General features: G+C 41.1%; 1 protein-coding gene across 1 annotated transcript; it reads left to right on the top strand.

The window, feature by feature from the left end:
• The first annotated feature begins 12,103 nt into the window (after positions 1–12,103).
• Positions 12,104–18,054, top strand: RPS14 (ribosomal protein S14). The gene is made up of 5 exons (XM_072630722.1): positions 12,104–12,595; positions 15,831–15,981; positions 16,080–16,241; positions 17,503–17,579; positions 17,939–18,054. Exons 2-5 carry the CDS (start codon positions 15,833–15,835, stop codon positions 18,004–18,006), a joined length of 456 nt encoding a protein of 151 aa, XP_072486823.1. The 5' UTR covers positions 12,104–12,595; positions 15,831–15,832; the 3' UTR covers positions 18,007–18,054.
• The last annotated feature ends 2,126 nt before the right edge of the window (positions 18,055–20,180 follow it).

Here is a 20,180-nt window from a genome sequence, read left to right as displayed (position 1 = left end):
GCATACTCTTCTCCAGGTCCCATCAGCCCAAACTTAATTCAGTTCCTGCAGTGCACCAAGTTCATGTGCAAAGGCAGGACCTCTTCCAGAAGAGTCCTCATTTCAGCTTTTGCTAGTATATGTCCAGAAGGTCACTTTGGAAGATTGCTCCTTGACTCTCTGGGCATTGATGAGAGGATAGCTGAAATATCTGGCCTCGCCTCGAAGTCCTGGAATCCTATAGCTTGTTCTCTTTACTCTCAAAGTCAGAGACCCCATTCCCTTCACCTGAAACCATGAATGAAGGAGTAACTGAGATGCCCCAGAGTCAAATAAGGCAAAGATACTGTAGCTGAAGTTAGTGGGTCTTTTTACTTTTGTTGATATCTTCTGTTTCTTACATCACGTGCTATCACATGTATTCCCCCCTTTTCAGTCCTCCTCCCTGAAAATGAAAATCTTACTTCCTTTCACAGAGTCATCCAATATGACAAATAGTATTTTTTGAGAGAGAGAGAGAGAAAGAGAGAAAGGGATAGAGACAGAGAAAGAGAGAGAGACTGAGAAAGAGAGAGGGAGAGAGAAAGGGAGAGAGAGACAGAGAGAGAGAGAGACAGAGAGAGAGACAGAGACAGAGAGAGAGAGACAGAGAGACAGAGAGAGAGACAGAGAGACAGAGAGAGAGAGACGGAGAGAGGGAGGGAGAGAGGGAGAGGGAGAGGGAGAAGGAGAGGGAGAGAGAGAGGGAGAGAGAGAGAGAGAGAGAGAGAGAGAGAGAGAGAGAGAGAGAGAGAGAGAGAGAGAGATCAGTACAAAGTCCTCACTGAGAAAGTCCAAAAACATGCTCAATGTGTAACATCTGTGAACCTCCCACTTCGGAAGAAGTAGGTTGGAGGTGTCTTCTCATATCTCTTCAAGTTCTACTTGATTTTTATTACTCCTTAATTTTTTGGTGTGTCATTTTTACCATTTAAGTTGTTGTGGTTATGTGTATACTGTTTTCTTGGTTTTGCTTACTTCAATTTGCATCAATTCATATAGATCTTTCCAGGCTTCTCTGCTTCTTGTCATACATATCATTTCTTTTTTAAAATAATATTTTATTTCTCCCCAATCACATGTAAAAACAATTTTTAACATTCTTATTTATAAAAATTTGGAGTTCCAAATTCTCTCCCTCCCTTTCTCTCCTCCTCCCTTCCTGAAACAGTAAACAATCTGGTATAGGTTATACATGTACAATCATGCAAAACATATTTCTATATTCGTCATTTTGACACACATATTTTCTTATAGCACAGTAATGTTCCATTATATTCATATACCATGATTTATTTAGCCATTCCTTAATTGATGGGCACCTACTTGGTTTCCAATTTTTAACTATCACAAAAAATCCTGCTCTAAATATTTTGGAGTATATGGAAACTTTTTCTTATCGATGGCTTCCTTGTAATGGAGTTTCTGGCTTAAAGGGTATGGACATTTTAGTCACTTTATTTTCATAATTCCAAATTTCTTTCCCAAATGTTTTCACAGCTCTGCCAATGATGTATGAGTGTGCCTATGTCCCCACAGCTCCTCCAACATTGACTGTTGCCATTTTTGTCATTTTTACCAATTTCCAGGGTGTGAAGCAAAATGTAAGAGTTGTTTTCATTTATATTTCTCTTATTATTAGATATTTAGAGCATTTTTTATGTGAATACTTTGCAGTTCTTCTTTTGAGAACTGTTTGTTCGTGTCCTTTGATGAAAGTCTTTTTAAATGTTGAAGCCAAAAAGCCTCCTCTTCCACATATAGTTGATCTTCCACATATTTGATCTCAATCAGTTACAGAATGTCTAAAATGCTCTAGTCTCTCCAAGGCAGTTATCCCTTATGTGATATAATGATCCTGCTGAGACTTCTTCTGGGAACAGAGCAGGGAGGTCCTATAGAAGGCACTGGGCACATGCACCAGACCCCCAGTACACATAGATTAAAAAATTATACAATCGCTTTCCTCAAAGAGAGAAGAGTGAAGAGACTGAAGACCAGAGAAAGAGAACAGCATTGTCTTAAATTTTTAGAGTGAAAACTGAATATAGACCTCTTTGTATTTATTTCAGTGAGGTTCTTTAGGTGCTTTTTCACATATCCCCAATTCTACAGAATTCAAAATTGTAGAGTTAAAAATGTTTGTGTCGTATTGGTTTTTTATCCATGTTAAAAGCTTACGGTGAACTATTGGAGTAACTGAATATATTATTGTGAATTCAAATTGCATTTGTAAATAATGATAGATTTGATTTTATGCATAGAAACCTACTTCTAGACATGCTTATTAGAAATAAAACTCCTTTTTATTTTATGCATTAATATAGTAGTTTAAGATACTGGAGGTGGCCCCCAGGGAATCAAACAACATGTAGACTGTCCCTGATCATGCAAAGCCAATAAATTGGTCTAGTCTTCTTGATTCTACTACCATAATTTCTCATATCTGGCCCCTCCTTTCTATTCCTACTGCCATCACCTCAGTTTAGGTCCTCATTACTTCTTTCCTCACTTAATATAATTGCCTCCTAACCAGTCATTCTGCCACCAGTCTCCAATCTATCTTTCTCATCTTTCCCATGGACATCACTCTGACACACGAATCTTGTCATATCCTTCCCTTCCCCCCCCCCCCCACCCCAGAGACTCTATATTTTCTAAAGGATCATCAGTTTAGTATTGGAAAAGTCAAACTTCTTAGCCTAAGATTTAAGGTTTCATATAGTCGAGCCCCAGACTCCCTTTTCAGCCTCATGAGGCTGCTAGATGACAATGGGTGGAGTGCTGGGCCTTGAGTCAGGAAGACCTGAGCTCAAATCTAGCCTCAGACACTTAAGTGACCCTGAGGAAGTTACATAACCTCTGTCTGCCTCAGTTTCCTCAATTATAAAATGGGAATACTAATGGCACCTACCTCCTACAGTGGCTGTCAAGATTAAATTAGATAATATTTGTAAAAGCTTAACACAGTACCTGGCATTATAGTAGGTGCTTCTTTCCTTATCTCATACTGTTCCTCTTTACCTACTTTCTGTCTGAGCAAACTAGACTTCTCTCTGTCCCTGTTTCATCCCCCTTGCCATCCTTTATTTATGATTATCCCTGTCTTTGCGTTTGGAATTCTCTCCAATCACCACTAGATCGGTAGTAATGTCAGAGGAGAGAAGGGGTATATACTGTAGAATTGACAGAACTTGGTGATAGTTTGGATATAGAACAGGGTGAAAGTGAGGAGCTGAGGATGGAAGATTGGGAAGATGGCAGTAAGAGAAAAACTGGGAAGATGGAAGGGTTTTTAGTCAATAATAATAAATTCAGCTTTGAACATGTTGAGTTTAAGATGTCTATAGGATATCCAGTTCAAGATGAACAATTGGAAGCTGGAGAGACAGAAGACCAAGAGAGGTTTGGGCTAGATAAGTAGATCTAGGAATCATAAGCATAGAGATTATAGTGGAAAGTTGAGTTCTATGGGAGCTAATGAGATCAATTAAAATAGTAGAGAAAAGAAAGGGTGTAAGGTATAGCGTTGGAGTATACTCACGGTTAGTTGAACTTGGAAGAGGAGCCAGCAAAAGAAACTCAAAAGACAAAGTCTGACAGGCAAGAGAAGAACCAAGAGAGAGAGCAGTGTCACGAAAATCTAAAGAGATGAGAAGAGGGTCATTGAAAATGTCAAAGGCTATAAAGAGATCAAGAAGGATGAGGATTGAGAAAGAGCCACTAGATTAAGTGATTAAGAGATCACTGGTAACTTTGGAGAGAGTGGTTTCAATTGAATAAGAAGTTTGGAAGCTAGACTATAGAGATTTAAGAAGAGTATGAGGAGGGAAAGTAGAGGACTTATAACTGTCCAAAAGGAGTCTAGTCAGAAAAGGGAAGAGAGATGTGAAACTATGTCTACTGGGGATGGAGAGCTCAAGTGAGGGATTTCTGAAGATGGGGGAGACATCGGTGTATCTGACGGCTGTGGGAAAGCAAACAATAGACGGAACAGATTTAAGATTAGTGAGAGAATGGGAATGATAGAGGAAGCAAAATGCTGGAGAAGAAAGGATGGAATAGGATCACATTAAAAGGGATTAGACTTGGCTTGTTGTGTTGTTGTTGTGTTTGTCCTTCATTCTCAAAGAGGACTATGACATTAAGATGATGACATGACTTGCAATTGACTTTGATTTGAATGAGAGAGGGCTGTGCAAGGTCACCAGCCTCCCTTTCTTCTCCTGAGCCATCTGGATCCAGTGGCCTGATATTCATCAGGATGACTGGAGAAGGTCCAGGATGCAATGGGAGACCCTTGCTCCTTCAGGCTAAGGTCTTATCGCATTCTCACTTTGAGTGAGATACACCCATTCAATGAATTGGTTTCTTTAAGTAGTTGCTCAAGAGATGGCCCCTTTAATCAAAAAAAAAAAAATCAAACTGGGAGGAGAAGACCCTCAGGATTCCTGGGTAAAAGAGAAACGATTACTATTTAGTATTTAGACTTGGCAATGAGAAGGGAAAGGTCTTCATGTGAGATGGGCAAAAGAGAGGAAGCAGCATCTAAGTGATATTAACTGAGGAGAGGATATAGGAGAGTTCTGGGTTAATGGCCTCCATTTTTTTTCAGTGAAATAAGATATAAGACTCTCGCTGAGAGGGTGAGGTTTGAATAAAAATGGAAAGGTTTGGTCAAGAAGTATGTGGTGAGTGGGATAGTGAATCAATTAGAGATGTATAAAAAGTTTGTCTTGCAGCAGGAGTGAACATCCAATTGAGATTATATAATGTAAATTTGGACTGGACCCAATCAGCATGGTTTTGTGATTCTCATCAACTCTGTTCAGCAGCACATGAATAGGGATGAAGGCATCAGATGATAGGATTAATCCAAGTCTAAGGCTTGGCACAGCATGATCTTCAGAGAAGAAGAAAGCTTGAACTATAGTTATCCCTTTCCCATCAAGGGAGTTAGAGGCATGAGGCCCTGGTGATCTGGAAAATCCATGTAAAATGTTTTGACCCTCCCTTTGTGCCAGAGAAGAAGTCTAAATTATTATGGTATCAAAATATAAAATATATCAGTATTATACAATACTATATCAGTATTATACAATACTATACATATATTTTATGCATTTCTGACACTTTGTGTGTGTCATCTACTGGTTTTTGGGTGTAATCTTTAGCTTCTGCAAAATCCTCCCAAAATTCCCATCTAATTTCTTGTGCTGACCCACGACATATGGAAACCATGATGGGGAAAGTTGAGATGTAGAAAGGAAAACTATAGTTCAGCAAAGGTGAATGAAGACTGGGTAGGGAGGAGAAGATAGCCAGCACAGGAGTGATGTGGCCTGGGAAAGAACCGAGTGGTTGAGGGATTAGAAGTCACAATAAAGATCATGGCAGGGTGTAGGGACAAGTGGAATGACAACAGGGTGTGATCAGATAAGGGAGTTTCAGAGTTCATAAACATGGAAATGAAACATTTATGGGTGATGGCAAGATCAAGAGTGTGTGTAGCTGAGGTAGGGTACAGAAGTAAATCACAGGAAGTACCTAATTTGAAAAACTGGAAGATTGGAGTGTTTGAGGAAGTATCAACATGTATGTTGAACTACACTAGTATGAGGGCAGGAACTGGGAAGGAGGAGAGATAGTATGAGCCAGGCAGGGAACTCATTCAGGAGAAAGTCTTCATGGTGAGTAGATAACAGCTACTAAAATCTTGATTAGGTGGTAAATATGGATTGAGAAGAGGTTATTGAGAATTGGTGGCAGAGAAAAAGTTTGTAAGTAGCAATGGGGAACAAAGAACATTCCAGTTCCATCTTCTTGATGCATGATGTCATTTCTATTTTGCATCAACAGTGGCTTATACATAGTAAGTGGTATGAAGTGTTTGTTAAATCTGAATTCTTGAAGGAGGGCAAGGGAAGGATATTTAACATATAGCTTCCTTTTCTCCTTAAGAAAAATGTTGTTTACACTGTTCACCTTCACTCAGTCCTCAGTCCTTTCTAATTAAGCTTTTGTTGTCACTCAACTGAAAGTGCTCTCTCCAAAGTACTGATTGATGCTCAATCTTAATTGCTGAATCTGATGAAATTAGGACTTTTCTCAACCCTATTATTTCTTGACTTATCTGCAGTATTTGACATTGCTGACCACCTTCTCCCCTGGATACTCTCTCCTCCCTAGGGTTGTTTGGGTTTTTTTTTGCTTTTTTTTTTTTTTGGATACTTGTCTCTCCTGGAACACTTCCTGATTTGTTTGACCCTTTACTGGGTCATCCTCCACTTTAGGTTCCTCAACTGTGGGTCTTCCACCAGTTTCTTTCTTGGTCTTTCTTCATTTATTCCTCTATGTTCACTCTTGGTAACCTCATCAACTCTATGAGTAGATGACTCCTAACCCCAGTCTGTTCCCTGAGGTTCAGTCTCACATCACTAATTACCATTGAATATTTCAAGCTGAACAATTTATTTACTTCCTCTGTGCCTCAGTTTTCTCATCTGTAAAATGGGGATAATAATATCTGCTTCACAGAGTTGTTGTGAGGATCAAGTGAAATAAAAAGTTATCCTTCATCTATCTCCTAGCTCCTCTCCTCTTCTCTATGATTTCTCAAAGATCACTGTCTAGCAATCACATTAACCAGTCTTTCAGTCCTCCCTTGGGATGGAATACATCTGGGCTTAGCCACTTGAATTCAACGTGGGCAGCTAGGTGCTTTCTCATCATCTCCTCACATACTGTAGGTTCCAGTGCCCTCAAAACTAGCTTTGCTCCATCTTTTGCATTCTAAAGATCATCCTCCTTGGTAGGAAAATTAGAAATGAAATAGATGTTTATGGCAGTACTTATTTTCTATCATCCTTTAATTCATAGATGAAGAGAGAGAATAAGACACAAGAAGACATTAGAATTAAAGAATTTGGGTTAGCAGGGATCTCAGGAGCATCTTCTCTGACCTATACCTGAATAGGAGTCCCCTTTATAGTATCCAATTTCGAGATCAGGAAGCTCACTATCTCATGAGGCATTGTTGGGAGCTGAATGTTAGGAAGCTCTTCTTATACTGAACTGAAATCTGCCTCCCTGGAATTTCCAAATTCTCTCTCACTTTCTTTTTTTAAGTTTATATGATAAACAGACTTATAGGATTTTAGGTCTTAAACCTTTCAAGGTCATTACAGACCATTTAGTCTGACTTCCTTATTTTACACTGAACCCAGAGAGGGTAAGTGATGTCTCCTAACCATCTTATCTTTGTTGTTCTTTATCTCCTTAAAGAGATGTTATTGAACAATATCAAGAAGTTGGCATTTTGTTGTTCAATATATTTCAAGTCTGCTTTACTGGTGTGAGGATAAGGGAAAAGGTAGTAACCTGGGATCAAGCGATACATCTGGAAGCTTTGCCTGGCACATCTCCAGCCTTGTCGCTCCTGCCATACCCTTGCTCTACAGTTTGACTGTATTCTCAGTGGAGTAGATGACAGCTCAACTTAGCTCAGTAACTTTATTACCTAGATCCCCGTCTCCTCCCTTCTTTGCCTCAAGATCTGTCTTGATGGTCATTCAGAGAGTCAGAGAGTTATTCTAACAATATTTAGAGCATTGGCTTCACGGATGGAATAAGTGTGTATGCTGTAAAAGGACTACTTTGAGTGAAAACTTGGAAGCAGAGGAAGGGGATGAGAAGGAAATAAACATTTATATAGCATCTATTATGTGTCACTTTTCAAATATTATCTCATTTGATCCTTACAACAATCCTGTGAGGTAGGTGCTGTTATTATCTCCATTTTACAGATGAGGAAACAGATGAAGCAAACAGAGTTTCAGTGTCTTGCCCAGGATCACACAGCTAGCTAGCTAGGTCTGAGGTTGGATTTGAACTCAGTTCTTTCTGACTCCAGGCCCAACTTTCTTTCCACTATGCCATCTAGTGGCCTTGAAAGTGGTCCAGGAAAGGCTTCTTGATGAAGATGGTGCCTAAGCTGAACCTTAAATCAATTAATCAATAAATATTTAATAAGCACTTTTGTTTGTCTAACTCTTCATGACCCTTTTGGGATGCTTTGCCATTTCCTTCTCCAGTTCATTTGACAGATAAGGAACTGAGACAAACAGGATTAAGTGACTTACCCAGGGTCACACAGCTAATACGTGTCTGAGACTGGATTTGAATTCATGAAAATGAGTCTTGCTTATTCCAAACCCAGTGCTCTATCCACGGTGCCACCTAGCTGCCTTTACTAAGTATCTACTATTTGCCAGTCAGTGTGTTAGGCACTGGGGTACAAAAAGAGGGAAAAGATAGTCTCTACCCTCGTGGAGCTCCCAAACTAATCAGGAGACAATGAAGAAATAAATATATACATACAAGCTATACATATATATGTATGTGTGTGTGTATATCTATCTATCCATATCTATATATCCATATAGATATAGATATATAGGATAAGTTGGAATTAATAGAGGGAAAGAACTGGAATTAATAGGGGTTGAGAAAGGTTTCCTATAGGAGAAGGGATTTTAGCTGGTTCTTGATGGAAGCCAAGGAGGGCAATCATTAGAGCAGGAGAGAGAGAGAGAGAGAGAGAGAGAGAGAGAGAGAGAGAGAGAGAGAGAGAGAGAAAGAGAGAGAGAGAGAATAGGCTTGGGAGAGAGCCAGAGAGAATGTGTCTGGAACTTTGAGGAGTAAATTGTTTGTGGAATAGCCAAAAGGCTGGGGTCACTGGATTAAATAGTACCTGTCTGGGAGTAAGGTATGAGAAGACTGGGAAAGTAGGATGACTAAGTTATGAAGGGCTCTGAATGCCAACCAAATGATTTTGTATTTGATGCTAAAGGAAATAGGGAGTCATTGGAGAGTACTGAGTGATGGTGGTGGTGGTGGTAGTGCTCTGTGTGTGTGTGTGTGTGTGTAACATACTTGGACCTTCTTTTTTAGGAAAAAATGGGCTGAATGGAGAATGGATTGGAGAAGGAGAATGGAATGGAAGGAGAAACTTGAGGAAGGCAGACCCACCATCAAGCTCTTGTAATGGTCCAGGTGTGGGATGATGAGGGCCTGTACTAGAGTGGTGGCAGTATCTGAGGAGAGATAAGTTGTTGGGGGGAGTATTGAGAGATGTTGCAAAGGTGAAATTGGCAGGCATTAGCAACAGACTGATTATTCGGGAGATAAGAGATAGTGAAAAATTGAGGATGACTCTTAGGTTGGGATGGTGACATCTTCTACAGTGATAGGGAAGATGGCAGGGATGGGGATGGGGGAGCATTTACTAGATATCTAATTCAAAATGCCTAAAAGACAGTTGGAAATGCAAATGGGAGCTGAGCAAAGAAGTTGGGGCAGGATAGGTAGATTTGAGAATCATCAGCATAGAGATGGTAATTAAATCCATGGGAACTGATGAGTTCACCAAGTGAAGTAGTAAAGAGGAAGGAAAGAGGGCCCAGGACAGAACCTTCAAGGGCACCTTAGGTTAGAGGGCACAATCTAGAAGAAGATCCAGCAAGTGAGAAAAAGGAGAAGTTGGAAAAATAGGAGGAGAACCAAGAAGGGAAGAATGGAGTCCCAGAAACCTAGAGAGAAGAGAGTATCAAAAAGGAGAGAGTGACCAACAGTGTCAAAGATTCCAGAGAGGTCAACGACAATGAGGATTGAGAAAAGACCATTGGATTTGGCAACTAAGAAATCATTAGTAATTTTGGAGAGAGAAGTTTCAGTGGAATGATAAGGTCATTCAATGGAATGAAAGCTGGATTATAAGAGGTTAAGAAAAGAGGGAGAGGAGAGAATGTGGAGGCACCCATTGTAGATGGCCTTTTTGAGGAGTTTAGCTACAAAGGACAGAGGAGATATAGGAGGACACTTGGTAGGGATAGAGGGATCAAGTGAAGGTTTTTTCAGGAAGGGGAAACAGAGGCATGCTTGTAAGCAGTAGGGAATGAGCCAGTGAACCAGGAGAAATTGAAAATAACCGAGAGTGGGGATGACAGAGGGGGCAATCTGTTGGGGAAACAGAATAGAATGAGATTACTTGTACAAGTAGAAGGGCTAGCCTTGGTAAGGAGTAAGGTTACTTCTTCATAAGAAGCTACTACTTCATAAGAAGAAAAAAATGAGTGATATGAGGTGAGGAAGAGGAGAGAAGAGGGAGATCACATTAAATAGCCTCTATTTTTTTTCTATAAAATGTGAGGAAAAATTCTCAGCTAAGAGAGTGGGAGGAAAGTCATTGGAGGTTTGAGGAGGGATGAAAGTTTGGAAGAGTCACAGAGCAGAGTAGGAGTGAGTGGATAAGGCAGATCTAGTAGGATTGCCTACCAGCAGGGGAATGACATGATTAGACCTGCACCTTACCATGTGCTTTACCAATTTTGCAGCTATGTGGAGGATGAATTAGAGAGGGGAGATCTTTAAAGGGGACAGTTCATTTAGGAAGTTATTGCAATCATCCAGGTGAGAGGTAATGAAAGTCTTAAGGGATGGGTACAAAAGATGTGAAGTTGGGAGAGATAAGATCCAGCAGCCAGTTGGATATAGAGGCTGAGGGGGAAATGAGGAATTAAGGATAACTCAGAAGTTGTACACCTGGGAAACTGTGGAAGGATGGGATGGATGGTGATGTCCTTGACAGAAGAAGGAAAAAGATGAAGCTAGTATATGAGGGAAGCTGAAGAACTCAATTTGTGGTGTACTAAGTTTGAAAGGCCTGGTGATGCCAGCAGTCAGATGGAATATGGGATTGACGTTTGGGGGAAAGGTTGTGGCTAGAGAAAAAGAGCTGTAAGTCTTAGACAGAGGTGACAGTTGAAACCACAGCAGAAGTGAGTAGGGAATAGGAAGAAAGAGGGCAGAGGACAGAGCTTAGGGAATGTCCTTCTTTAAGAGTGGGAAAATGACAGAGACAACAAAAGCTCCTCTTTGTGCATTAGAGGAGCCAAGAGCGACAGCAGGAACCCAGTTTCTTATCCTGGTCAATCACACTGACACACTCTGGGATCACAAGGCCCCACAGCCATTACATCCAGTGGTCCTTTCTCAGAGATTAATGAGGCTGAAGACCGAGGGACAAAGGTGCCATAGAAATGGTTAATAAAGCCAGGGGCCACTGAAAATCTAAAAAAAGAAAGAAGGAGGGGTTTCAGCTAATGGGGAAGGAGGTAAAAGCAAAGGGCCTGGGACAGAGCAGAGATGAAGAAAGGGCTGGGAGAGTATAATTGATATTGGCTTGGGGGGTGGTAGGGTGGAGAAGGGGAAAATGAGAAGGATTAAAAAGAGAGAAGAGAATGATAACCATCTTTTCTTGGATCTGTGTGATTCTAGATGAGGGACCAAGGGTTTTAGGGTTAGACAATCCTGGGGCAGAAAGGAAATGTACTTTTCAAATATGGCCCTAGGATGTGAGTTCCCAGTCTTCCACACTGTAAAGTCTCTGAGCGTACAGAATGTCAGAGCCTGGAAGCACCTAAGGGACGATCTAGGATGCTTCACTTATTTTAGAACGGAGGCCAAAAAAGGATTAATAATTTGTCCAGTCTTACAGAGAAAGTTAATTGCAGAGCAAGAACTACACTTTAGGTCTTCTGACCTCACCTTCCCGCCAGCGCCCAGATCTTCCCACTATGGCAGAGTGTTCCTTAGCTCTGATGGTCAATAAATGTTTACTGATAGATACTTGTAAAGCGCTTAGCATGGTGCCCTGTACATAGTAGGTGCTTAATAAATGCTTATTGATTAATTATTTCCTTTTCTGCCTCCTGGTAACCTTGCTCCCAGGCTTCCCCCGCCCCCTCCCCCGGGGCCTTGGCCTTGCCCTCCTCACCAACTGCTGAATCCCTTTTGTGGCCCAGGTTGGGATTTCATTGGAACAGGGACTAAAGGCTCTGTAAGAAAACCAGCTCCACTGGTGCAGGCAGATAGCTGCTCCCAACCTATAGTGAAGTCACAATCTGGACCCTGACTCTCATTAGCTGTGTGACCTTGGGCAACTCATTTCTCCACCCTAGGCCTCCAATAGCCTCCTCTGCAAAATGGGTGCAATAAGAAAAAAAGATATATTTACTTCAGAAGTTTGCTGCGAAGAAATTGTTTTGTAGACATTAAGAAAGCATACAAAAGAGTCATTTTTGTTAGTTATAATCATCACAACTTTCCCCCTTATCACTTTAGGTTTTAAAGAAGCTAATTCCCCTCCACTTGGGGGGAGGGGAGGAGATGTACGGAGGAAGTAGTTTAGCATGGAAGCGGCCATCTTGGAAAGGCGTCTCGATGTCGTCCTCCGGACGCCGCCATTCTGGGACACGCCTCTTCCTCTTCCCCTATTAAGTTATAAGACAACATCTCCAAATTATTTAAATTTTACTTTTTTCCGACGTCCGGCAAATGACTCGTGTCTCTTTTAGAATGTAAGTTTTACTTTTATCTTCAGGAAATGAGGGGAATTTAGCTCTTCCATTCATTTCCTGTTCTCCGAGGTACAACTTCCGGGTGATCGCAGGGGACCCAGGACCCCGTGACCGTCTGCTTTCCCTTTCCGGTGGTGGCGGCCCAAGCAGAGGAACAGGTAAGGGGCTGCGGCCTCCCCACCATCGGTCCCCATCCTTGGATTAGGAGCCTCGGGGGTGCCCGGGGACCTCTCAGGAGAGAAGCTGACACTGTGCCCTTTCATCGCCGCCGCTTTCTCTTGGGAAGGAGGGCGCGGGGACCAGGGACGGGCAGGGAAGGGGGGGTTTGGGGCCCCGGCGGGAGCGCCATTGGGGAAGGGGGCGGGGGGAGGTGCGGCTAGGGAATCTGGGATCAGCGGTGGAAGAGAGGTCTGCGGCTCCGGGGTTGGGGGACGTAGGGGCCCCGGTTCAGGGAGAGCCTCAGGGCGCTGGACAGTGTGGGGCGACCCGGGCCGGGAGGGGGAGTCGGCGCGGCGTAGTTCTTGGAGTAACACGTGGAAAGGAGCATTTTTGAGGCTACATTGCCAGTTCTGGAGGCAGCGTCAGAGTAAAGTCCAGCTTACGTTTGTGTGCATTTTACGTTACATGCACTTATTCTTCTCGCTTCACGAGAAGGCTCTTGTAACAAGCACACCGTTAATAAATACAGTGACCCAGTAGGAAGCGTGCAACTTGTCACATTTGTAGCCAACACCTCCTCCCCCTCCACCGTTTCTGAAATGACCAGAAATCTGCCCCTACCCTATTGAAAAGAAGAGGAAATTTCTTGTAACCATTCGTAGTTAGCAAAATAAATTATGTATCTCAGGAATCAGCTTTCACGCTTTTCCAGTCTTGGTGTTACTGTATAACTTGTTCTCCTGGTTCTGCTCATTTCATTCTTAATCAGTTTATAAGTGTCTCAAAATTGTTCGTTTTTATAATATCGATGATAAATAATATCATAAATTGTTATGCTTTTTGCCTACTTCACTTTGCATCAGTTAGTTCATCTAAGTCTTTACTTGTCTTTTTTATTTTCTATTTTCTTGTTGACTTGGCAGTTGTATTCTGTCACACAGACTGGTTTTTCAGCCATTCCTTGATTGATCAGCATTCCTTAGTTTTAAGGTTTTTTTGTCATTACAAAAAGAGCTGCTATAAATTTTTGTCCATGAAGGACCTTTTTTCTTTTCTTTGATCTCATTTTGGCATAGGCCTAGCAGTGGTATAGTTGGGTCATTCGTTGCTTAGTAATTTTTTTGTGTCAAATTCCAAATCATTTTCCAGATCTGTTAACAGGTTCACCAACAGCGCAACATATTGTCTTTTTCCTTACAGCCCTTCCAGAGTTTATTGTTTTCCTTATTTGTCATGTTTTGCTGCTCTGGATGAGTATGAGGTGGAATCAGAATTTCTTTAATTTGCATTTCTCTAATTAGTGGTGATTTAGAGCATTTTTTCTCATGACTATAAATAGCTTGGATTTCAGGGGACTATTTATATCTTTGACCCATTTTTCAGTTGAGAAATGGCCTGTACATTTGGCTCTTTTCTTTCCAACTTCTTTTTAAATAGATGAGACCTCTTTCTCCCACTGACTAGGTGAGAATTGAGCCTCTAAGCCCTGCTTAGTTCTTGCATTTGAAATACACAGATATTATTTGTACTACCTACCTCAGGAGAATGTAATGGAAGAAAGACAGCATGATACTGTCCAAGTGGAAGCTTGGACACCAAACTTCTTTAGGAGTTCAGACACCAGTAATCATTCTGTGTGATTGTAGTTGAATTTTATATTACAGACCAACAAGAGCTTAATATTTCAGTTTGAAGTGTAAAACTAGTCAGACCTGGAGTGGAGTGCAGTGTCCCTTCTTAGATAAGTTGCTCTGCAGAATTAGTATGTTGATGAAACTATTTGGGGTTTGGAGGTGCTGTGGAAAATTCTTCCACCCTGTGAAAGGAGGAAAGCTAAGTTGGATGGGAAAAACATTGGATTTGGATTCAGAGGCTTAAAGTTGCAGAACTGTCACTACCTGTGCATGTTTGGGTAAATAACTTAATCTATGGGCCTTAGCTTCTTTCTGTAAAACTAAAGGGGTAGACTAGTTGATCTCTTAGGTCCTTTCCAACTCTTAAGTCAGTGAGCCTATGTGCAAAGCACTTTCCTAGCTGGGGCATAGGGAAGATGAATAAGACAGTTGTCTTTGGGAAGCTCCCAGTCTAACAGATAATACTGGTTCACCTTTGACTCTTTAACACTTTGACAGGGAGGCAGGTTCAGAAGTGGAACTGAGTCTTAATATTCTTCATATTATACACCACTTTTTGGAATCGAACTCTTGGCAACCAAAAGCATTTAATCAAGAGCTTTTATTTTGTGCTTGTTTCCTGACCCAGTGCTTCAAATTGTAGCATGTGAAAATTATCTAAATATGCCATTAAAAATGTAAGCATATTGAGGGTAGGGACTGTTTCATTTGTATCCCTCCTGCCTGTCACATGAGTCCCAAAGAAATTCTTGTTGTTGAAAAATTTAGGTCATTCTAATAGCAGCTAGTACTAGGGGTGGTAATGACTGAGGAAGGGGGAAAATTTATTAAGCAGTTGTCTGGTAAAGATAACCTGGGTTTCAAAGTTAGGTGTTCATGACCTGTGAGATCTTAGACAAATCACAGTTTCTCTTGGGTCCTCAGTCTCTCCAGTTGTAAAATAGAGGTCTCTCAAGGTGTTTTCCAGACCCTGTATTATCATTATATAGTTTTTTTTTCTTTTACTACTATTTATATATACTTCATTCTTTTGGAAGGATTGCAAATTAGAAGCTTTTTTAAAAACATGATTGATTTTATATTTTTCATCCAGATTAAATTATCAGCTTTGTAAAGCATTTTACTAGCATCTTATTAACACTTAATAATAGTTCACAGTTATGTAGCACTTACCATTTCTTTCTTTATGACAGGGTAAATAGTAGACACTGGAAATCAGAGGGGTGAAGTGACTATTTAAGAACCTGTGATTATTGACAACCAGGATTCAAACTCAGGTCTTAAAGTGCTTACCAGTTTAGCAATCTTTTAACTATTCTACACTGCCTGACCCAGAAGTTTGTGTGCCTACTATATGAAAAGCCTGGTGTGTGTAGCCATTTTTAAATGAGTGGTTTTTGACCTGTTAGCTTTTGTGTGAAGCTATAACCTGATTTCCCTTATAGCATAGTAGTTTCATTGTGCATTCCCTCCATGTGGTATGTTTTTGAAGTAAGTGAAAATGTTGAATCGACTGGTCCTAGGGGAAGAAATCCTGCAAGTGTAAAAATGGCACGTATTTGAAAATATCTTTGAAAATGTATCTTTCTCTCTTGCCCAGAAATGGCACCTCGCAAGGGGAAGGAAAAGAAGGAAGAGCAGGTCATCAGCCTTGGACCTCAAGTTGCAGAAGGAGAGAATGTGTTTGGTGTCTGCCATATCTTTGCTTCCTTCAACGACACCTTTGTCCATGTGACTGATCTCTCTGGCAAGTGAGTATCTGGATAGAAGTCCCACTAAGAATGTTAGCTATCTGTGTCCCTTGGGAGTTTTCATTTCGATGAATGATTGATGGCATTTTTGTCTACAGAGAAACCATCTGCCGAGTGACTGGTGGGATGAAGGTCAAGGCTGACAGAGATGAGTCTTCTCCCTATGCTGCTATGTTGGCTGCTCAGGATGTTGCCCAGAGATGTAAAGAACTAGGCATCACTGCCCTTCACATCAAACTTCGGGCCACAGGGGGAAATAGGTGTGTGTTTCCTGGTATCTTCAGTGAGATGGCATGGTCTCATGGAAAGAGTGCCATCTTGAAAATAAAAAACTGTCACCTTGCTTATGGTAACCTTTCCCACTAATTCCCTGGGACTTGCTGGCGAATTGCTCCTTGCTGTATAGGTAGTAAGCAAAAGAACTAGGGTTCAGATTTTGGTCCCCTGGCTCTAGGTTCAGGTGTATTTTCTGCACCACAATACAGGGGAGAACTTAAGATTCCATTGGATCAAATCTTTGGGCATACTGTGCCCAGACAGCCCTGCATGTTGTCTGAACTGCCACACTGTGGTTTTCAGGGTAGTGTTGGAAATGCAACTAGTCTGGTTACTACGGAGGGAGCATGAGGCTAGGGTCTTTTAAAATATGTATTAAGAGAGGACTCTAGCCCAGGAAATGGTGGGCTAAGTGCCTGAAATGAAGAGAAACTGGGTAGAAGAGGTTTCCATTCTTTAGGCTATCAGTTTGTGTTACCATTTAGGTAAGCCCTGGAGAGTCAATCTCACCTTGCCCTGGAGGCCTATGAAAGGTACCTCACTGGCAGGTATGCCAGGCCTACTTGTCTTTGGCATGAGTACTTTCTCTCTAGTCAAAAGACTTAGATACCTTCACACCTTGAAAGTTTGTACGTAGTTTTCCATTAGAATAGTGGTAAATAGGAAAGTTCAGCCCTTGACTTAGTGGAGACAGAGTCAGAGCTTTTTCAACTTGGTGTATATGGCTCCTTTTGTTTTGCCTTAGTACCTTGTGTCACTTCCATGCCACCATAAGGCATCACAGGAAAGCTGATAGAAGATCAGTCATCTTGTGAAGTTGTATAGGGGTTTGGATTTTTCAGATCACTTTTACAGCCATCTCAGTGGATCCTCAGAACAAACTCTTGAGGGAAGCAAATGTGGGCTTGGGTAGGCTTTATGATTTCTGTTTATCAAGTGAAGAAAGCAAGAAACAGGAAGAAGATATGCCTAAAGGCCATGTAGGTTATTACTGTAGAACCCTCAGTACTTCACCCTCTCATCCATAAAATAGGGATCACAGTGTCCCCCATAATTGCCTTGCCTACTTTATCAGCTTGTTGTGAGGACAGAAGGCAATGTGTGCTAGGTCTCTTCTAACTGTAAAATGCTGTATAATGTTGCACATACAACTGGAGCCCATGATGATAAGTAAGTGTTCAAGCCTTATATTTTTAGCTCAGGGAGAGATGAAGGAACTTTTTCTGACTTGATGACTTTTCTCAGGACTAAGACCCCTGGCCCTGGTGCACAGTCAGCTCTGAGAGCCCTGGCACGTTCTGGAATGAAGATCGGGCGGATTGGTGAGTTATTCCTTTCTTGTGGGTTACACGTGATTGCAGAGAGAACTTGATTAGATTACCTGTAGTTCTATTCAAAGATAGATGAATGTCTGTTGAAGGTGTTGGTTTCTGATCAGACAGTTCCTACCAAGAAGTATCACATGACATTTCTTCACCAAATGTGTTTTGCCCCCTTTTCTCAGCAGGCTTTTGTTTCTTTTGCCTGACCTAGTTCTGCTATTCTCTGCTCTGTGGTAGAAACCATTTTAGAAGGTTCTAAGGTCTCTTACAGCTCTGATACTGTGTTGATTATGTATTTTAAAACTTCCTAGTATTATATGGTCCCAGGAACATAATGTTTTATCTCTTCCTTTCCGCAGAGGATGTCACTCCAATCCCCTCTGACAGTACTCGCAGAAAGGGTGGTCGCCGTGGTCGCCGTCTGTGAATATTGTTTGCTGGATTATTTTTGTCAATAAAAAATGACACAATGGTCTGTTTGCCTCTGGTGTTCTCAAGTGGCATACTCTCCCTGGTGCTGTCTGCTTTGATGTATGTACCCTTTTTGTCTCAAGGATTCTATTTGTGGCTTAGGACCCATGTCCTGGGCTTCTTATTAGGGAAAGAGGCTTATGAGCAGTAGTATTACTAATAATGGGTCAGAAATAAAAAAGAACTAGCAGTCAGGATTGCTTGACTGAAGTCAGTGCTTTAGTACTACTTTTCTGCCGGTTGGATTGTTAATTCCCAAATTATATTCTACATTGCTGACTATCGTAATCTGAAAGTTGATCTTAACATTGTCCAGTGTTTTTATGGTTTTCTTTTACTAGGCTGTGAGTATTTTATACCCCCAACAAGCCAGAATAGGCTTCAATAAACATTTATTGTGATCAAAGTAATAAATGTTTCCTCTTGGCCTTAACTGGCTCATCTCTAAATGAGTATTGGACTACATGATCCATAAGGTCTCAAAAACTATGTTAAGGTTTGTTGATAAGGGATAAAATAGGAATCTTACTTAATCCTTGAAACACTAGGGAAATGTTACATTGTTAAGTTCCTTTTGACTTTAAAATACAAAACTCACGTGGCTTATTAGTTCTTTTATTGTTTTGGAAACTTATGTCCAAAGTAAAGAGCTCATTCTCTTCTTACCTTTGTCCCTTAACCTTAAAAGTAGGGTTGGAGTTTAAGGGGGTGGTGATTAAGGAGCAGGGGTTGCTTTTATCTTGCCTGATCACAGGGAGGAAGGCCACTTTGGGTCTGGCTGTCCTGGCTACTGATAGTAGCACGGGAATGGGGTTTGCACTACTGACATCCTAGAACTCAGGCAATAAAAGTTGGCATTACATACTGTTGCTAAGTTATCAAAACGGAGCATACTCAGGTCATGATTTCAGGCATCTCCATACCAGTTTTAGGAGGGGGCTCACAATCTGAGGTGGGACACAGAAGAAAATCAAGGCACTTTGGGAGCTCGTTTTGAGGGTGAAGGGAGGGAGGGGTGGGCCAAAGTAAGGGTCAAAATGTCTCATGAAATGTCATGGGTAAGAGATCCACATCAAATTTTATACTTTAACTTCCTTAAAAGCACGTTTCTTTAGTGTCCCCAACTCATCAAATGTAGTAGGCATTTAATAAATGCTCATGCATGAACTTTTTGAGTTCCAAATTTTCTCCCTCTCTCCCCTCCCCCCACCCCAAAACGCCAAGCATTCTAATTACTCCTACCACCAATCTGCCCTCCCTTCTAACATTCCTCCCTTCCCTTATCCACCCCCATCTTCTCTTTTGTCCTTTAGAGCAAGATAAATTTCTATACCCCATTACCTGTATTTCGTATTTTCCAGTTGTATTCATGCATGAACTTTTAGAATCAAGTCCAAGAACAAAGTCCACATTGGTCCAATCCTCTTTTGGGCTGATTAACTTGGTTCTTTTCCTGTAGAAGGGAACTAGTCTAAGGGTGTCAAAGAAGGAGCAAGTAATTAATGGGAAGCTATTTATGAAGATTGGGTAACCCATGTTTGATGTCATAGGTATGGAAACTTGAAGAAATGAGACCAGTGCTTGGAATACGACTGGAAATATATTCATGAGGGATAGAGTAGGTAGCAATAGCTGGCATTTATGTAGCACCTAGATTTGCAAAACATTGCCAGTTGATGTGACAATCCAATGAAGTGAGTGATTCCATTTTACAGATAGGAAAATGAAGCTCAGTGATTTCCTGGTCACATAACTAGTGTCAGACTGGATTTGAATCCAGGTCTCCTAACGCCAATTCCAGTGTTCTTGCCAATATAATTAATTTGCTGTCTCTTTAAAAGGTAATGAGAAAATCTGGGAATTACATGATAGATGGGTAGCACTTAGCCAAAGGACCCACAGGTGCAGAAGTGATTGTGGAAGCAGAAAAGTAACTGGAGTCTCAGCTTTTCATTGCATACCTCATTAGTAAACATTTGTCCAGCATGCCACCCCTCAATCACTTACATTTTTATAAACCATATGTATGGTTTATAGTACATATGTATGTACTATATCAATATAGACATAAAGGAAGGGATGGAGATTTAAAAATTTTTAAATTTTATGAACTACAAAAATATTTTAAAA

The sequence above is a fragment of the Notamacropus eugenii genome, chromosome 1, assembly GCF_028372415.1.
Source record: "Notamacropus eugenii isolate mMacEug1 chromosome 1, mMacEug1.pri_v2, whole genome shotgun sequence".
Taxonomy (NCBI): domain Eukaryota; kingdom Metazoa; phylum Chordata; class Mammalia; order Diprotodontia; family Macropodidae; genus Notamacropus; species Notamacropus eugenii.
This window is presented reverse-complemented; position numbering and strand designations above follow the sequence as displayed.